Raw genomic sequence first — 18,833 nt, 5'->3', positions numbered from 1 at the left:
AATGAAAGTTCAGAATAGAAGCATCAATTTAAATTCCAAAATAGTAAAAACTGTATTGTTCACTTTATTCATTGTGTAAGAGGAGATGCATGAAATTAGAAAATAAATATTAAGCCTGAAACTCTGAAATTTACCAATCTGAAAAGGTCCACACGGATGGTTTGAACTACAAAACACTTAAGTCTATGGTCTGAAGTTATGTCCAACTAAAAAGAACTCCAGATGTTTAAAATTTTGTCTGCACAAAGATCCAGAAGAGGGGAACTACAGGGTTACCTACTGGTACCTGCTTTGGGACAAGTAAAACTGAAGATCTTAAGATGATCTCTCTGACTCCATATCTATCACTGTCATACTTTCACTAAGCGAATGAAAACACTGATCAATGCAGTTATAATTTGAATTCCAGATGTCACAATTCCAAGTTCAAACTTTAACATATCCAAGAATTCTCATTCAAACAGTAGACACAGATATTCTCACTGGGTTAAATGATTTCAACATGACTATTCCAACCTAACACCAATAAAGTTAGGAAATTCCTACCTAGTGACAGAGACTGGCCATCTGTAGGACAGATCTAAAATTTAATGACTCAGCAGTCTAATTTTGGGGCTAGTCTTGATTGAATGTGCTGACATTACAACAAAGTTTGTGGAACTGGAAAAGAAATCAACGAGTGATGATGGTAAATAGATGATAGCAATCCTAGGAGTTCAATGGCTGTGGAGACTTGCTCTACTTGTCTATATGTATCTCAGCGGAAAGAGGCCTCTGTTAATCGACGTGAGAGTAAAATATCTTTAAAAGCACACACATGTGACAATGCTTATACCGAATAAAAAATGCATGTCAGTCCTTTATCTTCACTAGCTTAGGCTTATAAAAAGGAATGGTTCAGGCCGTTGACTGATGCAGGGCTAGGTGAAGGTGAGTGAGGAGCAGCGATGATCTGTTGGGGTGGAGCTGGGAAGACACGGTAGTTTAACTTCTCTCTAATGCCACTCTGTCTATTTTGGGCATCAGCATGTCATGATGGAATGTGAAGGCCATAAAGTATCAGTGCCCTTGAGAAGCTGAAGAGCATTCTTGTCCCCAACTCTTAAAACTGTATCTCTCTTTTTCACTCACTTTCACTTTTCCCAACCCTCTCCCCCTCTCCCTTATTCCAGCAGTAAGCTTAAAGTAGAGCACAGGTGTAGGAGATGACTCCCATGGGAGTGATAACATTTGGGAACATTCCTGAAGTTAAAAAAAGATTTTTTTTTCTTGATACTCTTCATCTGGGGAACTATGTAATTGTCTGGTTCCATGACATTGCCTTTGTCCCTTTTGTGCCTCAACCCTACACTCTTCACTACTTCTTACATCACTTCTAGTTAATCTTCATATTATAATTTAAAACAAGAGGTTCTCTTCCCTCTGCTACATTTTCATTTCCATCCATTCAACGTATCCATCTCCTAGAAGAATGTAGAAGAATGAAAGGCATGATGAGAAAATAAGGTGCAAAATTATCTTTTCCAGGGCCCCAAATAAAAACCACATGACACCCCCGGCCGTACGACTTGATTACTAAAGAATGAAATCTTCTTTTCTACATCTGGGAAAAACATTGTCTGCATAATACTGATAGATTTACAGGTCCCAGGTTCAATCCCGATCTTAAACACACAGTAATTAGGAGAAATATGAAGAGACAACCAGCAACATAAGACGAGATGCCTATGCTCTCTTGGCACTGAAAAAGGCCACTGTTTCAAACCAATTCTACCAAGAAAATGGTTCTCAGGAAATTGGCAAATGTTTTTTTTGCTCAAGCATTGGTGGTTACAAAGAGGTGACGCAGAATACTTCACTTTAGATTTGTGCTAGATAACCTATCCAAAATACACTATTGAAGAAGTAATGCTTGCGGGCATCAGCATCACTCTGACCCACCACTGAATAAAAGCAGCCAATGAGAGCCATTCAAGAAATTGCTTAAGTTACAATCAAGCAGTAATCAATTCACAACAAAATAGAAGGCCCTAGGGGGGAAGTTTTGTTTAAAGATTCAATAACCTGTGCAAAACAGATGGGAGTAGATGCTCTGCACACTTAAGAGTGATTTAAATGGCAACAGTATTCAACTGTAAATCATGAATTGGTCTGAATAAGTCTCCATTCAACAAATAGGAAACACAGCTAATTATATCTACTGTATATATAAAGGGCTGTCAAATGTACAAGTCTGTATGTACTATTGTGACATGTTGTGTCTCAAAATTAAAGTATATACTTATGTATTTAAAATAATAATATTGTTTTTATGGGGTGTTTTATTAAAACATCCTTTTGGACCTACAATGTAGGATTACAAGCTGATAGGAATAAAACAACAACCAGGGCCACATATCCATCATTCTCTAAAATGTATCTGTCCCATGTTTCTACTTAGTAGGCCAAACCCAAACAGAATAGGGGTCCCTCTGTGCTCATCGTGGTACCTAGACTTTCTCCCCTTCACTCAACACCCTAACTTGTGTTCATGTATAGCCACAGGGTACACAGACCTCAAAGCTGAGTAGTTCTGTGGCCCTGACCATTTGAAGACCATTATCTGGTGGCTTAGCCACTGATGCATTGACGAAACAGAGCCGGTAAGACTCCAGCCTCACTCTTTCATTCGAGCCTTCAGACCAGCAGCTACATAGATTCACATAACCAGACATCTGGTCTCATTAAAACACTGTTCATCTGCCAATTTCCATAGCTGGTGTGTCAGGTGTCGTGGATAAAAGACATTCGATGTATTGACCAGTTGGGCAAAGATAACTCAGAGACATCTCATTGAAGCTGTGATAGTCACTCAGTGTGTTTCCAACACATTGCAGTCAGGTACATGAGCAGTCAAGTTCTGTTTCTTTCAGTAGGCCAATGAAACCATGAAATCAGTAGAGTTTTTGCAGTAGTGTGCAGTGGTGTTACAATATTCTTGACATCTTGCAGGTAACCACACATAATTCTAGTTGGCCATCAAACAACAGATGGAAACTTGGATATTGAGGAAATTTGTTTGCTGCAAAACACACAGGGTTTTTATTTTTATTCCTGTCCATGTTGGTGTTCAGGATTATTGAACTGTTTACATGCAAAAGCTATGATAATCAGGCTCCATGGCAACTGATTTTAACTACCAAATAAATAATACATTCAAAGGAAATTGTGGAGGCCACTAATTACAGGTTGTACTGAAGGCAAGACAGAAGCATGGAAATTCTAACTTAGATTAGATACAGAAACCCTCCAGGACAGAAATATCCTATAAATATAAACTACTTAAAAAAATACCCTTCAAAACAGAACAACTCTGTTTCACCATTTGTATGTACTACAAGTGACTACAATAGCTATATTTGACTAAATTTCAAAATCATTGCGCTGAAGATGGCGTTAACAACACTTGGTTTCATGTTGGACTGTAGAAGCCAAGAGTCAAGCTACCTTAGAAGAATTTCATTAAAAATGGTTTTTGGGTTTTTTTTAAAAAAGGGAGGGAATCTAGTTGGAAGTACAAACTGTATATAACCACCATACATTACAGCCTATATGCAGACGACTTTGTTTTAAGTGGCAGTCAACATTATGTTGAAATTAAAATTTCCGTTCTCAAGCACCAGTGTGTTTCTTTCTGCACATTGGGAATCACTCCAGTCTTCTTCTTGTATGGTTTCATGAAATGGAACATATGAGAAATCATCTGCTATCATTATAGCACATCTAGCACAGGGAACGTTCATTGTATTATCCTACAGGATCCATTCCATCTCTTGCACCCCCCCCCCCCTCTATGCCGCTTTTCGCTTTCTTGTACTTCTTTAGGGTAGTGATGCTTACAATCATCATCATCATCATCATCATCAACAGCAGCAGCTGTGTTTTGGGTCAATGCCCGATGCTTTCCCCAATCTTCTCAAGGGGTGTGAGCAAGACAAGTTGAGAAATTTGTGCACATTGCCACACATTCAAGTCGTCTAACTTTTCTGACAACGCTGTACCTACAGTCAACCTCTATGTCTGCAGTTTGCCACTCCTTCCATGTTCTGCTCACCTGTCAGACAGAGGGAGCACACTGGAGTTCGACACCCAGCAGGCAACTAATTGACACTCAGGGTATAACCAGGCTTTGGGATAAAGACTGTTGACTAGGGAGGTGTTACAGGCACCCATACAAAATTTTAATTATTCCTTGGTGGAATGTTAAGGCATTGATAACATGCTCATCACTTGTACTGAATCATGTTATGACTTCTCTGCGAGCGATTAAAATGATACACTTCATGAGTGTGTATGTTGTCATTTGCTGGCACTTAAGATTTGTAGATTGGTGTGTGTGTGTGTGTGTGTGTGTGTGTGTGTGTGTGTGTGTGTGTGTGTGTGTGTGTGTGTGTGTGTGTGTGTGTGTGTGTGTGTGTGCGTGCGTGTGCGTGCGTGCATGCGTGTGTGTGAGTGTGCATTCACACACTTGTGCATGTGAAAGGAGAAAATGGGCTGTCTCCCAGGATGTGCAGCGAGCGCTTTATTAGAGCGATAGTACCAGTAAATCAGAGCTCAGCTCTTCCTGGAACTGCTGCAACCTTTCCCACTGAGCACTATTACTGAACAATCATAGGCTAGCTATGATAATTAGCAGAGTATCTATCCTTCCAAACCTCCTGTCGCCCTCCCAACCCCTGTGCTTGTTTCCCCATCTTCTTCCTACCTCTCCTCTTCTCAGAAATGTCTGATAGGTGAATGGGTTAGGCCAAGGCGCCCATTAGATGTCAATTCACAAGACATCTCTCAATACCTGCAGCAAGTTCCATCTTGATGATAGTCAGTGACAATTTGGATACATTCATTTGCCTTCATTATGACAACATCATGGAATATCAAGCACAACTGGGAAATCCTGGAGAAGTTGTAGAATGCTGGAGGGGAATTCATCAATGGGGCAACAATATCCCAACAGTTTCAGGAACAAGAATTCATAACTATTCTTGAGTTAAAAACCACGACTGATCTTTTGCAAACTAAAATAAAATTCAGATTTTCATTTGACTAAATATCACTATATTTTTCTTGAGCTGCAATAACGCTATATCATATCTGCAGTTGTGCATCAGCTACAAACTACAGTACTGTAAGACAGTATTGGAGGCAGTACTGGAATCTCCTTAATTCATTTTCATCTCACCATTAATTCTTTACATGAATATCTCTTTCCTTATGTTTCATTGTGATTATTTGCCGTCTGCAGAACGCAGACATTTTCTTGCCTCAATATTCACTGATTCTTCGGAATGAATAGAGCGAAATTAAAGTAGTAACTACATCCACTATGCAGTTGTATGCTGTTTTGTTATTAGGAAAGCTGCTAGGCTCCATTTAACTTTGTTAGAGTGGTTTAAAATATAGAGCATATGATCTTTTTTTCTCATTGGCAAAGAAACACACAGTGCCCTTGTGTCGGTCAGAAAGAGAAATAGTTGAAAAGTTTGTACAGTTTGTGTGCTGCTAGATAGAGGGGGTCAAGGACAGATGAGGGGGTGTCAGGACTTTGATGGTTAAAGATTCCCTGTCTGATAGTGACAGCACTTTCTCCCTTTCTTTCCATGGTAAAGCGGCATCTGGAGTGGATTTTGTGCTAGCAGACACCGAAGAACATGATTACATTCGGCTAACTGCGCTCTAAACTGATTATGCATGTGCCAAGCTAATGGACTACATTTGCAAGAGGAAAAATAACATCCAATCAATCTCAATTACCGCCTATTGCACCAGCCCTTGAGACAAGGAAGGTAGTCAGCCAACCCCCCCGCCCCCCCTCCCTCATGCTCCTCCCCTTTCTCCCAACCCTTGACTGGAACCTGAGGCCTGTGGCCAGGCTGGGTTAGGCCCCACCCTTTGTGCCCGGCTAGCGGAGCCGGGGCCTAAGAGCAGGATTAGTTCCACTCATCTCACCTCTACATTAACACATAGCCAAGCCCAGAGGCACACTGCTGCAATACAACAGCTATCATATTCACATATCATGTACATGGCTAACTGTAAAACGAGAATGAAAGCTGAGGGTTTTTTTTTTCAAGAGTAACAGAGACTCAGGGCAGAGCTACATAATCTAAAAACATACGGTATGCAAAACGAACATTTGGGTTATTTTGATATTGTAATGGAACCCATCTGTTTGCGTTTAGGAGTGACCATTCTTGGAACAGATGGGTGATCATCATGTTATCATCACATCCACTAAAAAAACCCTATCGTCCACGGAAAAAAAGAGAAGGTGAAAGTTAGCTTCGAAGCAGAGGAGTGTGTTGGCAGAACACGCAGTGATCATAATGGGTATCTTTCAACTGAGGACAAAGTACACAGGCAAAGACAGCATCACCCCCTACTGTGCGGTGGTTCATGTGGTCAGGATGACTTGCTGGATCTTTCTGTGGTCTTTTGGAACATTCCAATACATGGGGTGGTGGGGGTGATATTTTTAGAAAGCCCTAATATGGGCCGCATACCACAGACTCTCAAATTATCCCATCGAGCTTAGCCCTCAGTTTAAACCTTCCTTTTTAATTCCAGTAATTACAGGCTCAAATTTATATGGAGCTGTGCACACAAAGGGCCTGTTTAATGCAAACCAGTTTGATTTGGGTGAAGTGTCCCAAGCATCTCCCACATCATACGGTCTGTTTATGCTGACTTGATGATTTATTTTCTCTCCAAAAGGTTAAAAATGGTGCTATTTGCATCAGATTTCTTTGGGAAGGAATAAATGAATACTGATTTTCCTTTTTCCATCTTTACATAGTATACCAAACTGGCTTTAGTTGAGCCAGTGCTGCCAAGCGCTCACAACCACGTGCTTGTTGTCTGCTAAACACATTTAGGATTCATAAAACACTGTAATGATACATATCAATTAATGAACACCCTTTTTTTCTTTTGACTAATATCTGAGACAATGTGGACTGCAGTGGGGTAAGGCTAAGGTGGCATGTCATTTCTGGACAAATGTACACAATCTTTCTTGGAAGATCCATTGGTTAAAAAAAAAAATGCAGCCATCTTAAGAAGCTTAAGTCATAAAAATGATCATGCCTGGATGTGTTGTACTGTACATATTTAATCCCCTGAAGCCTCAGTAGCAACATGACACGTGTCCAAGAGACAGAGGAAAATCACATATATGATTTTGCCTTTAGAGCTCAATAAAAGCAAACAGAATACAAGATTACAAAGACCAAGCAATTTCAGTTGTAACCAATCTTTTGAGATAAAAAGTTTTTCTAAAGATGTGAGGAAGCAACTGAGTACACCAGAACCTCTATTTGATCTAATGTGGGTCAGTGAGTCCTGCAGTTATCATCAGGAGAGGATAACCTGGGAAGAATAACGGTAGCTTGCTATACTTTCATGTTAACCCTAACCTGACTCATACATTTGCTGATGTTGCATATTTGTCGACATCTATAAATATGCTGTACGTCATAAAATTGAGCAATATTGCTTGTACTGCTAGAAAACAAAGGGTTGACGTGTCAAACTACACATTATTCCTTCTATACTTCATTGGTCCAGTGACCACTTTAACAGATGTTCTAGATACCCTGCATCACTCTTTCTTTTTTCACAAACTGAACATTGATTTCTGTATTTTACTGTTATTTAAGCACAAAGGTTTCATGGAAAGGAAACATATTTTCCATGCCAGTACTTCTGAGGAACTATTCATTCTCTCTGATGATTTTTTAAATTGATAGCCTTTTTGTAGAGGCTTTAAGACTTTTACTTAGTTTTTATGTGATCACATAAAACAGCTTTGAAGGGGCACATTTTCCACATATTATATATAATATTCTAACATATCAACACAGGGTTTTACTCAAACTGTATTGTCTTTTTCCTGTTTATTTTTTTTAAGTCAAACACTTAACAAAGGAGTAAACGTATTACACATGAAGGCAAAAACACGTTCAAGCGTTGCAATCTGCTAGTATGTACTGAGGAGAGACTTCCACGGACCACTGCAGTCTGAGTCTGTGATTATACATGTTTTGTGATCTATATGATGTGTGTGTCCTTGTGCAGCTATGCCAGTTTAGATTAAGAGCAGAGTGGCCGAAGCCACAGACACACTGGATAGGCACCCAAGTTGTATCAGGCCTGTTAGATTTATGGCCATTTGTTCAGAGAGTGTTCATCCATTGGCTATTATGGAATGATTAGAGGAGAAGGTGAAGCTCCAAGTCCAGCAAAAATCAATACAGCTGTCGAGAACGATTCAGCATTTCCCGCTCCAAGGAGTATTAGCACCAAACCTCTGTCTTCTTACACTTCTTCATTCATCTCCTAGTGATTCACCCCTATGCCTCCAAACCAGATTCACCTGCCATGTTGTTCTTGTGGCAGCAGTGTGGCCCTGTTTCCATATGACTACTGGAAGGCAGACCAGATATTTCAATGAGAGCTTAAGGATTCAGAGCAGAGGAAAGCTCAATACCAATATCATTACCTTCATTTCCAATCACAATCGCATATAAACTGAATAATTTTGAACCAAAGATCAGATTCAACGTAATGAAATGCATCCGGAATTCACCAGTTTAACATAAGTGAGAGTTATTTCTGTTTCTTCAGCTATCAATTTTTCTCATAATTCCAGCAGAAACACTGATTATTGGAGCCTGTACATGTTCTGCAGATGGTGATTGTAAATGTCCTATCAGCCTTGATTCATCAGCCAAATTGATTTATCGGTACACCTCTAGTGTGGGCAACCTTTCAAGATTTATGGTGACCAGGATGTGCATCCTCAAGTAAGCACAGTGAGGATTTGCATACTTTATACTTTCTCACATACACATAGACAGAATTATATGTACATGCAACTACACTCCAGCACACACACACATACACACACACCCTCTTTCATTCAGTTATCCCCATGTTGTCAGTCAGTGCCACATTCTCACACTTCTATACTGTTTCATAAACCTTATTACAGACTCGCACCAAGATTCTCCTCATGAAAATAATCATTCTCTCCCATATATACATTTTAAAACAAGCAGAATTGAAATATGTACATGTACGATGCTCTACATGTATGACTATGTGTATGTTTGAGTATATGGCACTGTGTATGACTCAGAATGACTTTTGAAAACCCATGTACATGCACAGTCCTTCACTCTTCATGTACATGGGTTTCAAAGTATGTGTGGGTATAGTTGTGCTAGTATGTATTTATTATTATGTTTGAGTGAAAAAGTATAAAACATAATTCCCATAATTAATAACCTCTTTTGCCATTTGTGTAAAAGTTCAGTGAGATAAAGTTATTTTAACACCAAAATAGAGAGGAAAATATTGATAATATAAAAACAAGAGATGTTGCCTTTGTGTGTGGTAAAGTGTGAATTTGTAGTCATGAATGTCTGCAGTTGTGATCCTCCCACTGTATATAGTCTTTACACAAGTTATGTATGTATATACACAGTAATGCTGTGTATATAGTAAATATGCTATCATGACAGTTAAGTGACAGGTATGGAAAGAAACTTGAGGCACACTAACCTTGTAGAGTTTGAGGCTTGCCTCATGACGTGAATTGACAGTGTGCATCCTCAGCTTCTCCAGGCTGTTAGTGTAATAGTCACAGGCATTGCACTTCAGGTGTACTGGATTGCCTATGGCCACACATTTCAGGCGCCATTCATTGCCTTTTCCCCCTTCTTTAATGTGGGCCACAAGCTGGTACTTTTGTACATGCTTGTCTGTCTTGCAGTGCAGCTGGAAGTTGGCCTTGAGCTGAGTGGTGTAGTGGCACAACTTGCACTGGTGAGAGTCTCCCACCACAGCACGCCACTCCTCCTCTGGTAGGCTGCGTTCAGCCCCCATATGCATGCCCAGCACATCCAGGTTGTCAGTGGTGAAGCGGTTGCACACAGCACACTGGAAGAGCTTGAGGGAGGGATCACTGGTTTGTGACAGGCTTTCTCCAAGGGTCATCAGTTCTTCAGACACTAACTGTCCACCGCCAAGCTGAACATCCATAGAAATCTCCCCACTCACTATAATGCACAAGGCAACACAAAGAAAGGCGAAAGGAAAGAAGAAAGTGATTAAAGAAAGTATTTAGATTATAGCATACATTTATAAATGTGTATTTACACATATTCAACGTGTAATGTCTCAATTATAGTTTGCTGTTCAGATATCTTTCTTTATTTGTAATTTACTCCAGTACATGCACAATATTATTTTTTTTGTGAAAAAAAGTTTTTCACAGTAAGTCATGGCCACGCTCATCATAAATAAAATATCAGGCAATGTAAATATCAGGCAATGTAAAACCACTACACATTGTTTGTCTGTTGGTTTAGATATTGTACAGACAAAAATGTGCATGTGTGTATTTAGGGGTCTATAGCTATTCTTGTTTTGAGCTTAATAAGAGGAAAGCCTGGCCTTTTCAATGGAGACAAACGTCACATTGCTCATTGCTATGTCTGGGCTAGTGCACTTTCATGGCCTGTTTGTATGTAAACTTCAGAGGCCATGAGGTCCACAGCTAAAAGTTAATTCATCATTGTTAAAGAACTAAGGAGTCCCATGCAAAGATTACTGTAAATCAAATCTGATGCCCTTGAACAATAATATTAAACATGAACTTCTCTGCAAGGAGTCTACTGGTTCTTTTACTCCAGATTGCCTCTAAATCAATATGGACACCAGACAGATTAATTCTGCCTGGTACTGAGTCTAAATGGTAGAATGGAGAAAAAAAAGTACAGCGAGCATAAATCCCATGATGCCAGCCAGAGAACCGATGTCTGTATAGTGTGGGAAGGGTGACCTCAAAATACAATGTGAAAAATTATGAGGTATGTGTAGTCAGAGATTTTTGACTTTGCTTGCTGATCTCTAGTCTCTTACTGCCCAGACTGAGCATGTAGGCTTGACCCTACCTGGCTTTATAATAAATTAAACCCAGCAGCTCCTTTTTATTTATTACTGCTGTATGCCTGCTCTTGTACTTTTCTCCATTACCCAAGTTTTTATAGCCAGGAGGGGGAGACCTGAGAGAAGCCCTCGGAAATCATTCACAGACACAGCTCCCCTATCATGACTCTCTCTCAAAAGCCCTGAGATGCATTTCAAACCTAGTCACTGTTCTAGTCCTGTATTTTTCAAACCCCTGGTCTATCATTTCTGCCTGCCACTCACCCTCTATGACAATATATTTCCAGTATAGTACAGATTTTTTTCTTGACTTCATTCTGATTCGAACATTTGGTTGTGCATCCAGGCTGATTAGTAGCTTGACATACATTGCTACATTTATTATGTTGTATTATCAACACAGTAGCTGAGTCTTGGGGAAAAGAATTATAAGGCTGGGCTCATGTGAGGTCAACATTTCTTATCTATCACTTTGGAAGTACATTCAAAGTCAAAAAACCACCCAAAGCATGAAAGAGCCCATGTCACTTTAGTGGGTTGTCCCACAATCTCGTTGTGATTGGAGACTCTGTTAAAAGAGACCCAGAACACTATGTATCAAAGTTGCTTAAAATGTGACCGAGGGTGACAGCACTGTAATGTATTGTACCAAAATGTGTCATCGCTGCTTTCCTTGTAACACAGTTATTACAACTCACCTCATAGAAAAATGTACAAGATGGCAGATGATGGAAAATAATTAGTTATAATTAGTTATGGCAATCAATTCTTGGTTGTGTTTTTCAAATGACAACTGCTAGACAAGTCTGAACAAAGTGCGAGGTTGTTACTGGCATGCAAAACACTCTGTTATGCTGTTGAATTACACATACTGAACCTTCTAACCTCCAATCTTTGACCAAAACAAAATTTACAGCTGCAATTACAAAGCTGGAAAAAATGAAGAACTCTACTAGCCACGTTCAGCAGCATTTTGGGAATAATTAAATTAAAAATCTGAGTGTCAAACATGTACATACGTTTGACATTCTAACTCACCTTTTGTAGGCAAAATTGGGTATCACAAACCGAACCACAAAATTCAGAAAGAGAAATTAAATGAAGGAAACCACCAATATAAAACTGATTCACCAGAAAAAAATAGCTCTGACATTGATCTTTTTGACCAAAAGGGCTTTTTAATAATATAAAGAGAGACAAAAGTGAACTCACCAAGACTAGGGGCCAGGGCCGCCATGTTGGGATCCAGGTGAAAGCTCCCCATCAGGAACTGGGCCTCAGCCCCAGCTGGATCTATCTTGAGGCTTGGTGGAAGGCTCATGTTTTGTGTCAGGTAATATTGGTAGAGCTCTGCCTCAGAAGGAGAAGGCAATGCTCCTAAGCCAAGTCGGCCATGCTGCATCTGATTCACCTTCTGCTGGAGAAGCATCATGTTGTGCATGTGCTTCTCACTGGTCATATGGATACGCAGATTCCGTGCCACATTGGTCTCGTAATCACATACTTCACACCGCCAAGTGGGTTTGCTCTTCGGCTTGATCGGGGAGAGAGCCACACACGGTCCACCTATATGGCTGGAGGACTGTGTCGGATGGTGGTGAGGAGGATGGTGGCTACTGGCCTGGGTTACAGACGGGACAGACACTACTCCTCCTGGGGTATGGCCAAAAACCTGATCCTGCGCAGAGGCAATGGAGCCTCCATTCTGCAGTGTCTGCATGTTGTTCAGGTGTTTGTCTGACTGCATGTGGATGCTCAGGTTGCCCTTCGTGGTGGTAGAGTAGTTACAGACCTACAAAATATGGACATTTTCTTTTGATTTGCAATGAATTTCCAATGCATTGTTATTAAATATGTATTTACACCATACACGGGACTCATTGGCTCAATAATGCAACAATACAAACAACAACATTAATTAAACCAATTAAAATATTGCCACAATCCCAATTCCTCATTACATACCTCACACCGGAAGGGCTTGTATCCACAAGTATAGCTTTCTCCACGAGCCAGACGAGGGTGGCTCTGACCACTATTGCAGTACATACAGGACCCTCCAGATTCTGGGTGTTTCTCTTTCATGTGGGCCTCCAATGTCTGCTGGTACTTGTAATGCCAGTTGCATTTGGGACACTTCAGTGTCTTGCATGAGTTCCGCGAATGCATCATGGTCATGTGACCTCCCAAGGAGCGGGAGGAACCAAGAACAGTGTCACATTTAGGGCATTCTACCCCGCTTCCTCCACTGCCACCCGGCCCATGGTTCTGTGAACACTCGCCCATTACTGCTATGTCACAAGAACTTCCTGGGAGAGAGTGGAGGTGGCCATGAGATGGAGGGTGGAGGTGATGATGGTGGTGATGCATGTGGTGATGGGACAGAAGGACTCCATTTTCCTCTTCTACCTCTGCCTGGCAATCATTTGGTTCTGAAGCTGTGGCACTATCTCGATTGGCACTTTCATCAGCAGCAGCATTGGAGGACAGAGGTGAGGAGGAAGTACGACCAGAATCTTCCTCGCTCCTTCTGACGGCAGCTGCCGCCATTGCCATGGGAACTGGGGGGCCCTGGCAATTAAAGCTCAGACAGAGCTCTGAGGACTTCCCTCCACTATCCGAAGTGGAACTCTCTTTAGTGACAGAGGAGGAAGTGGAAGCAGAGACTTTGCTGTTAAGAGTGGAACTGACTGCAGAGGTGCAGGCAGAAGGCTGGAGAGCGCTACTAGGCATTAATAAAGGAGATTTGGAAATGCTTTGGTTTGAGACAGCTGGTTCCCCTGCTTCACACCTGCTGCTGCTACTGTTACCACCACAGGCCACTGCAGTGCTTTTTGTCTCCATTCCATCATCCTCCTCCCTTAATAACAGTTCCTCTTCTTCTTCCGAGACCCCCTTGTTCGATAGGTTCAACTTGCTGTCATGTCCAGCAGAGTTCCCATCCTTTCCTGTGCATTCCATCTCTTTCCCCGCAGGCTCCTCTGTTCTCCCTCCCTGTTTGGGCAGGGAACTGGAGTCTTTGGCAGAGCCTGGGGCTGAGGTAAGAGTGGATGCATTTAGGATGTTGAGCCCTCCAAGAGAGAGGACTGAACTTAGTGGGGATTGTTGCTGCTGTTGCTGGAGGCCAGAGTCAGAGTCTTTGTTCAGGAGGGTCTCACCGCCCCTGCTGCTGTTTCCAGGCTCCAGATGTACACCACTAAACGTGCCATAGAAGCTCTGGCCAGAATTAATGGGGAGCAGGGTAGATGGCAGAGGAGTGCTCTTAGTTTTTGGTTCCAGGAAACTGATGAGAGGCTCTTTATCCTTCCCAATGCCCTGGATGATGGCAGATGCATGCTTGTCCCCTAGCAGCTGCCGCTCATCCTCACACAATGTCATGCGGTGATCATGGACAGCATGAGTGGCAAAGGAACGTGCATAGCCAAAGGACAGCTTGCAGAGAAAACACATGAGAATGGGCTTACCCTTGCCGTATAGGGCTAGCCCATCAAATTTGGAGAAATCCACATTGTTGGGAACATCTTTGGATACACTGGACTTCTTGGCAGACCCATCACTGTTTAGGTAATCCTTGTTGGTTTTGTGCCGCACATCGAAGACACGGAAACTGTGCAGGACAGGGCTGAGGCCTGTCATGGTTGAGGTATTGGGAAATCCTTGGTCTGAATTGCCAAACCACTTCCCGAAGGAGGAGGCTATGTGGAAAGTGTTGATGATCTGAGGATAGACAGAAGATGAAGTCCCAGTAGGTTCCCCTGGATTTCCCCCACTGGTAAGAGAGTTTGTAGGAAGCAGGCCAGGTACCATGCCCCCACCACTTTGGATCAATTGACTGAGGCTCTCTACAATGTAGGCTGAGCCATCTGGTTGGTAGACTATCTCTCCAGCAAGGTTTTCCACATCACTAATATCCTCTTCCTCTTCCTCTTCTCCTTCCTCACTCCCACTCTCTGGTGCTCCCTGCTGTTGTGTTGGCTGGTGTCGCAAAAGAGTGGGCATGGCCCCCCCGCCTGACGCCATCGCCACCCCAGGAAAGGGTTGAAGACTTGGGAAACAGCTGTCAATCTCCATTTCATCTAAATCTTCAGATTCTTCCTCTTCTTCACAGCTCACTCCCTCTGGTTCCTCTTCCTCAAGACCCTCTCTTCTATGAAGCAACTGGACTGCGGCAGTATTTTCACGGTGGGCCTGGGGTGATATCTGTTTTGGCTGCTGCTGCTTGGCCAGTAGTTCTCTCACCCCGTCGTGAGCTGCACTGGGGTTTTCAGGTTGAGAAGAGTAGGGAGCAGACAGAGACTGGGGGTCAAGGGAAGGGGCCTTATTGGTGCAAAGGACCTGTGAGCTAGAGTGATTGTTCCAGGGCTGTGATGGTTGCTGCTGCTGGGAGGAGCTGAGCCCATCATCTGTCCCAGAAACCACAGGAGACTCACAGCTGTCCATGCTGATGCCTACATGAGGCGTTCATCGCATCTAGGCCTGCAGAAAACAAATAAAAGTGATATTGGTTATTTCTGTATTTACATATTTCCGAAACACACAACTGATGTTCAAGCACTATTTGAATGGCAATGGCAATGTCCAGAGTTAAAAGGCAAAAATGTGTGTGTTCACCCAGTTGTTCTGTTTTCATTTCCGCTAAATGGCCAAGATAAGGTAACTTGATCCACGAATAAATGCCATTTTTGTCAGTTCATGACAACGAAAGGTACATTTAGAGTGGGTGTACAGCATATATAGGAACCATAAAAATGAAAGGAAAAATATCAAATCTCTAGTACATTTTTGATTAGATAGAAAATTCTGAGGTATGATTGGAAAACATGCTCATTATGCTATATGCACTTAAATACAATGCCTGAGATTGGCACTAATAAGCCGTCTATGATTCATCTTTCTGACTTGTCAAAAGGTACCATCTTTTATCTTCACCTTCCAAACAGTGCCCAAAACCTTATATTCTGCAAATCCTACATCCGTTTTTAATTAATGTGCAGTCAGAAAAAAAGTAGAAACAGAGAAACTTAGTGGATCAAATGGATTCCTTGTGAGATAATTAGACAGTGAGAAGTAACCTATGAGCATATTGTACATTTGCATAACTGGAGAGAGACAGGTGGATAACATCAAACAAGGCAATTCTTAATAATGTCACCATTTTCACTCCAATTATAAATTGTGTACACATAAGAATATAATACACACATAATACATAATACAATATAATACATATATATATATATATATATATATATATATATATATATATATATATATATATATATATATATATATATAAATGCTGGATTGAGGCTTTACTGCAGCTGTGTTTTGATTTTACATCCAATAACCTCTAAACTTGGCCTGTTTCAAACACTCAAGTTATGCACTGGCTCTGAAATAATATATGGGATCTGAACATTTGAGAGCTGGCCATGCCCTGAGCATATGCGAGGTCCAACATAGACTGCAATTTAGTGCACGGAAGAGATAAAATGATAGTAGACGATACTGCTGAGCTAATATTTTTATTAAAGGGATGCAGCCAACATTGATTAAAGGGGGCAATCGGGCTGAAACCAATAACTCCGGGCTGCCCTTTAACCTACTAGCATTGAATATTACATGAGCAAATTTTCCCGGCACCAAGCTGCATGCCTTGTCCTGCCTGATTAGCACATTCACTGCTTGCACTTGATTTATTTACTTATTTACTTATGGATGCAAATTTCAGCTGTGATCAAAATGGAGTCTACCCCCACATTGCAACATGTTAACCACTGAGGGAGAGGAGAGATTGATAAGGTCTGTCTGCTTCTTCATGAATGTCTGATGAAGCTCGCTTCTCACTCAACATATCTGAGACCTTTACATCTATCTGCATTCAAACCATGAATAAAATGCACTTTTGTGCCCCTCAGAAAAAAAACAATGACAGTAACAATAACAGAGGAAAATATTGTGGGCAAAGTAACAATAAAAGTAGAACCCTTAATGATGAATCAATGACAATTATGAAGGAAATTTAAAAATGATAGAAATACTGCGTGTGTCATAAATACCGGGCATTTTGTCATTGTGGTATACCTGTCGTGTTTACACACTACAGATGCTAACTGTGATGCTCTACTTGCTTTGCATATAAAATGAAAACTATCATACTGGCTGACTTATTAATAGGATTGCCTTATATGCCCAGACATGATTTAGATATAACTGACAAATTGAGTGAGGGGATACCAGCCGTACTGGTCAGTATTTATTAACCGCTCCATTAATAAAAATCCATGAGTTCAACTGTGATTTCACGAAAATGGACTGAGAGCAGCAAGGGTAATTAATACAAGAAGGAAATATTTCATATATCTTCAGACATATACGTTTTTCTTCATACTTAAAACCACATCAATAAACTAGACAAAAAGAAATGACAAAAAACAAAAAGTAAAAATGAAAATAGTCTAGAAGACATCTCCAAGTGTCTGTCTGAGAATGGAGTCATTCACACTTTGTTCTTGTAATCTATTCCATCAGCCCCTCCTCTGGATTCCAATGCATGCTTCATCCATGATAGGGGAGCGTGGACTCACATAAGCAGCTAGTAGTTAAGGCTGTTTGTTACAATAACCTCTAAAGAGCTGTCCTCTGGTTTTTGCATAGCCTTGCCTGAACAGAGTGGCTACACTGTACTGTATCAAGGATATGTACCCATCCATTCCTATTACTGCTCTAAGAAACCTGAAGTAATTTGCAGTGGACAGGATAACGCGATGAGTCTTGATCAGTACTGGAGCTCCAAGCTCACTAGATGTGTCCACTGCATACAGAAAACAGGATTGTCCTTTAAAATCAAGATGGTGTAATTCAATAACCTGCAGTGGTTACTGATGAGCAATGGGACTGTCTGGAGTCGGCAAGTCGCAGATGGGCCAACTGATATAACACTGTTTGTCTCTCAGAGGTCTGCCTGGCTCAGTGACACCTGTTTAAAGCAGGAAAAGCTTTAATCTCTGGGAGGCACTAAACAAGTCCGGGAAACAGACAAAGAGACGCGGTCGAAGGAGAGGGGAAGTGGAGGAGGCTGGTGTCTCGATGTGCTGACTGTGTTAATAACCACAAATCAAAATGGTTAAGCGGCCTACTGAAGGTAACTACTGCTGAGATATCACATTAAGATATAAACTGAATATGTAGGAAACTTCTCATTTACTTTTTCATACTTTCACAAAACAACCATGTCTGCCATGGCCTCTGGCCTTGTGTTGTATTGTTATTTTTGAATTTGAGCTCACTAGGTTGACAATAAGCAGGCTGTACGCAGCCAAAACAAGCCGAGTTGACAATACGGAATAATCAGAGGAAAGAAAAGACTGGATTCTTGAGCTGATCTAAGGATAGATCATGTCAATGCGCAGATCCTGAATAGAACCACACTCCTGCTGCCTCCTACCTGGCTTCATGCCAGTATCCCATTGCCCTTTCTTGCTCTCCTATTTTACACATTACATATATGTGTATACACATACAGTATATGTATACACATATATGTACACACACATACATACACAAACACACCCTTACCGACAACGTAGATAAGGCTGAACCTTGTGCAAATGCCTCAGTCCTAATGAACTTTGTCAGAAGGAGGGTCTGGATGCCATTTGGTTGGGATGGAAAATTATGTAAGTTTTTAGTTATGGGTCCCTTCATTTGGTAGGATTTGCTAGCCTACCAGCCATCTGAAGAAGGAATTAAAGGCTAAGGAACCATCTGATTATAAGCATGCCTGATCACCAACCTAAAGGCCCCGCCTGGCATCGAGGGCTTCCCAAAGGAATTAGTTTTGA

General features: G+C 41.3%; 1 protein-coding gene across 1 annotated transcript in view; it reads right to left on the bottom strand.

Annotated features, from left to right (window-relative positions):
* zfhx3b (zinc finger homeobox 3b) overlaps nucleotides 1-15,429 on the bottom strand; it is an 87,725-nt gene extending 72,296 nt beyond the window's left edge. The window contains exons 1-3 of the mRNA XM_068315043.1: nucleotides 12,955-15,429; nucleotides 12,202-12,781; nucleotides 9,601-10,097 (exon numbers count right to left, since the gene is read on the bottom strand). Coding sequence (XP_068171144.1) covers nucleotides 9,601-10,097; nucleotides 12,202-12,781; nucleotides 12,955-15,429 — 3,552 coding nt within the window. The remainder of the gene's footprint in view (nucleotides 1-9,600; nucleotides 10,098-12,201; nucleotides 12,782-12,954) is intronic.
* Between the last annotated feature and the right edge of the window lie 3,404 nt (nucleotides 15,430-18,833).

The sequence above is a fragment of the Antennarius striatus genome, chromosome 1, assembly GCF_040054535.1.
Source record: "Antennarius striatus isolate MH-2024 chromosome 1, ASM4005453v1, whole genome shotgun sequence".
Lineage (NCBI taxonomy): Eukaryota > Metazoa > Chordata > Actinopteri > Lophiiformes > Antennariidae > Antennarius > Antennarius striatus.
This window is presented reverse-complemented; position numbering and strand designations above follow the sequence as displayed.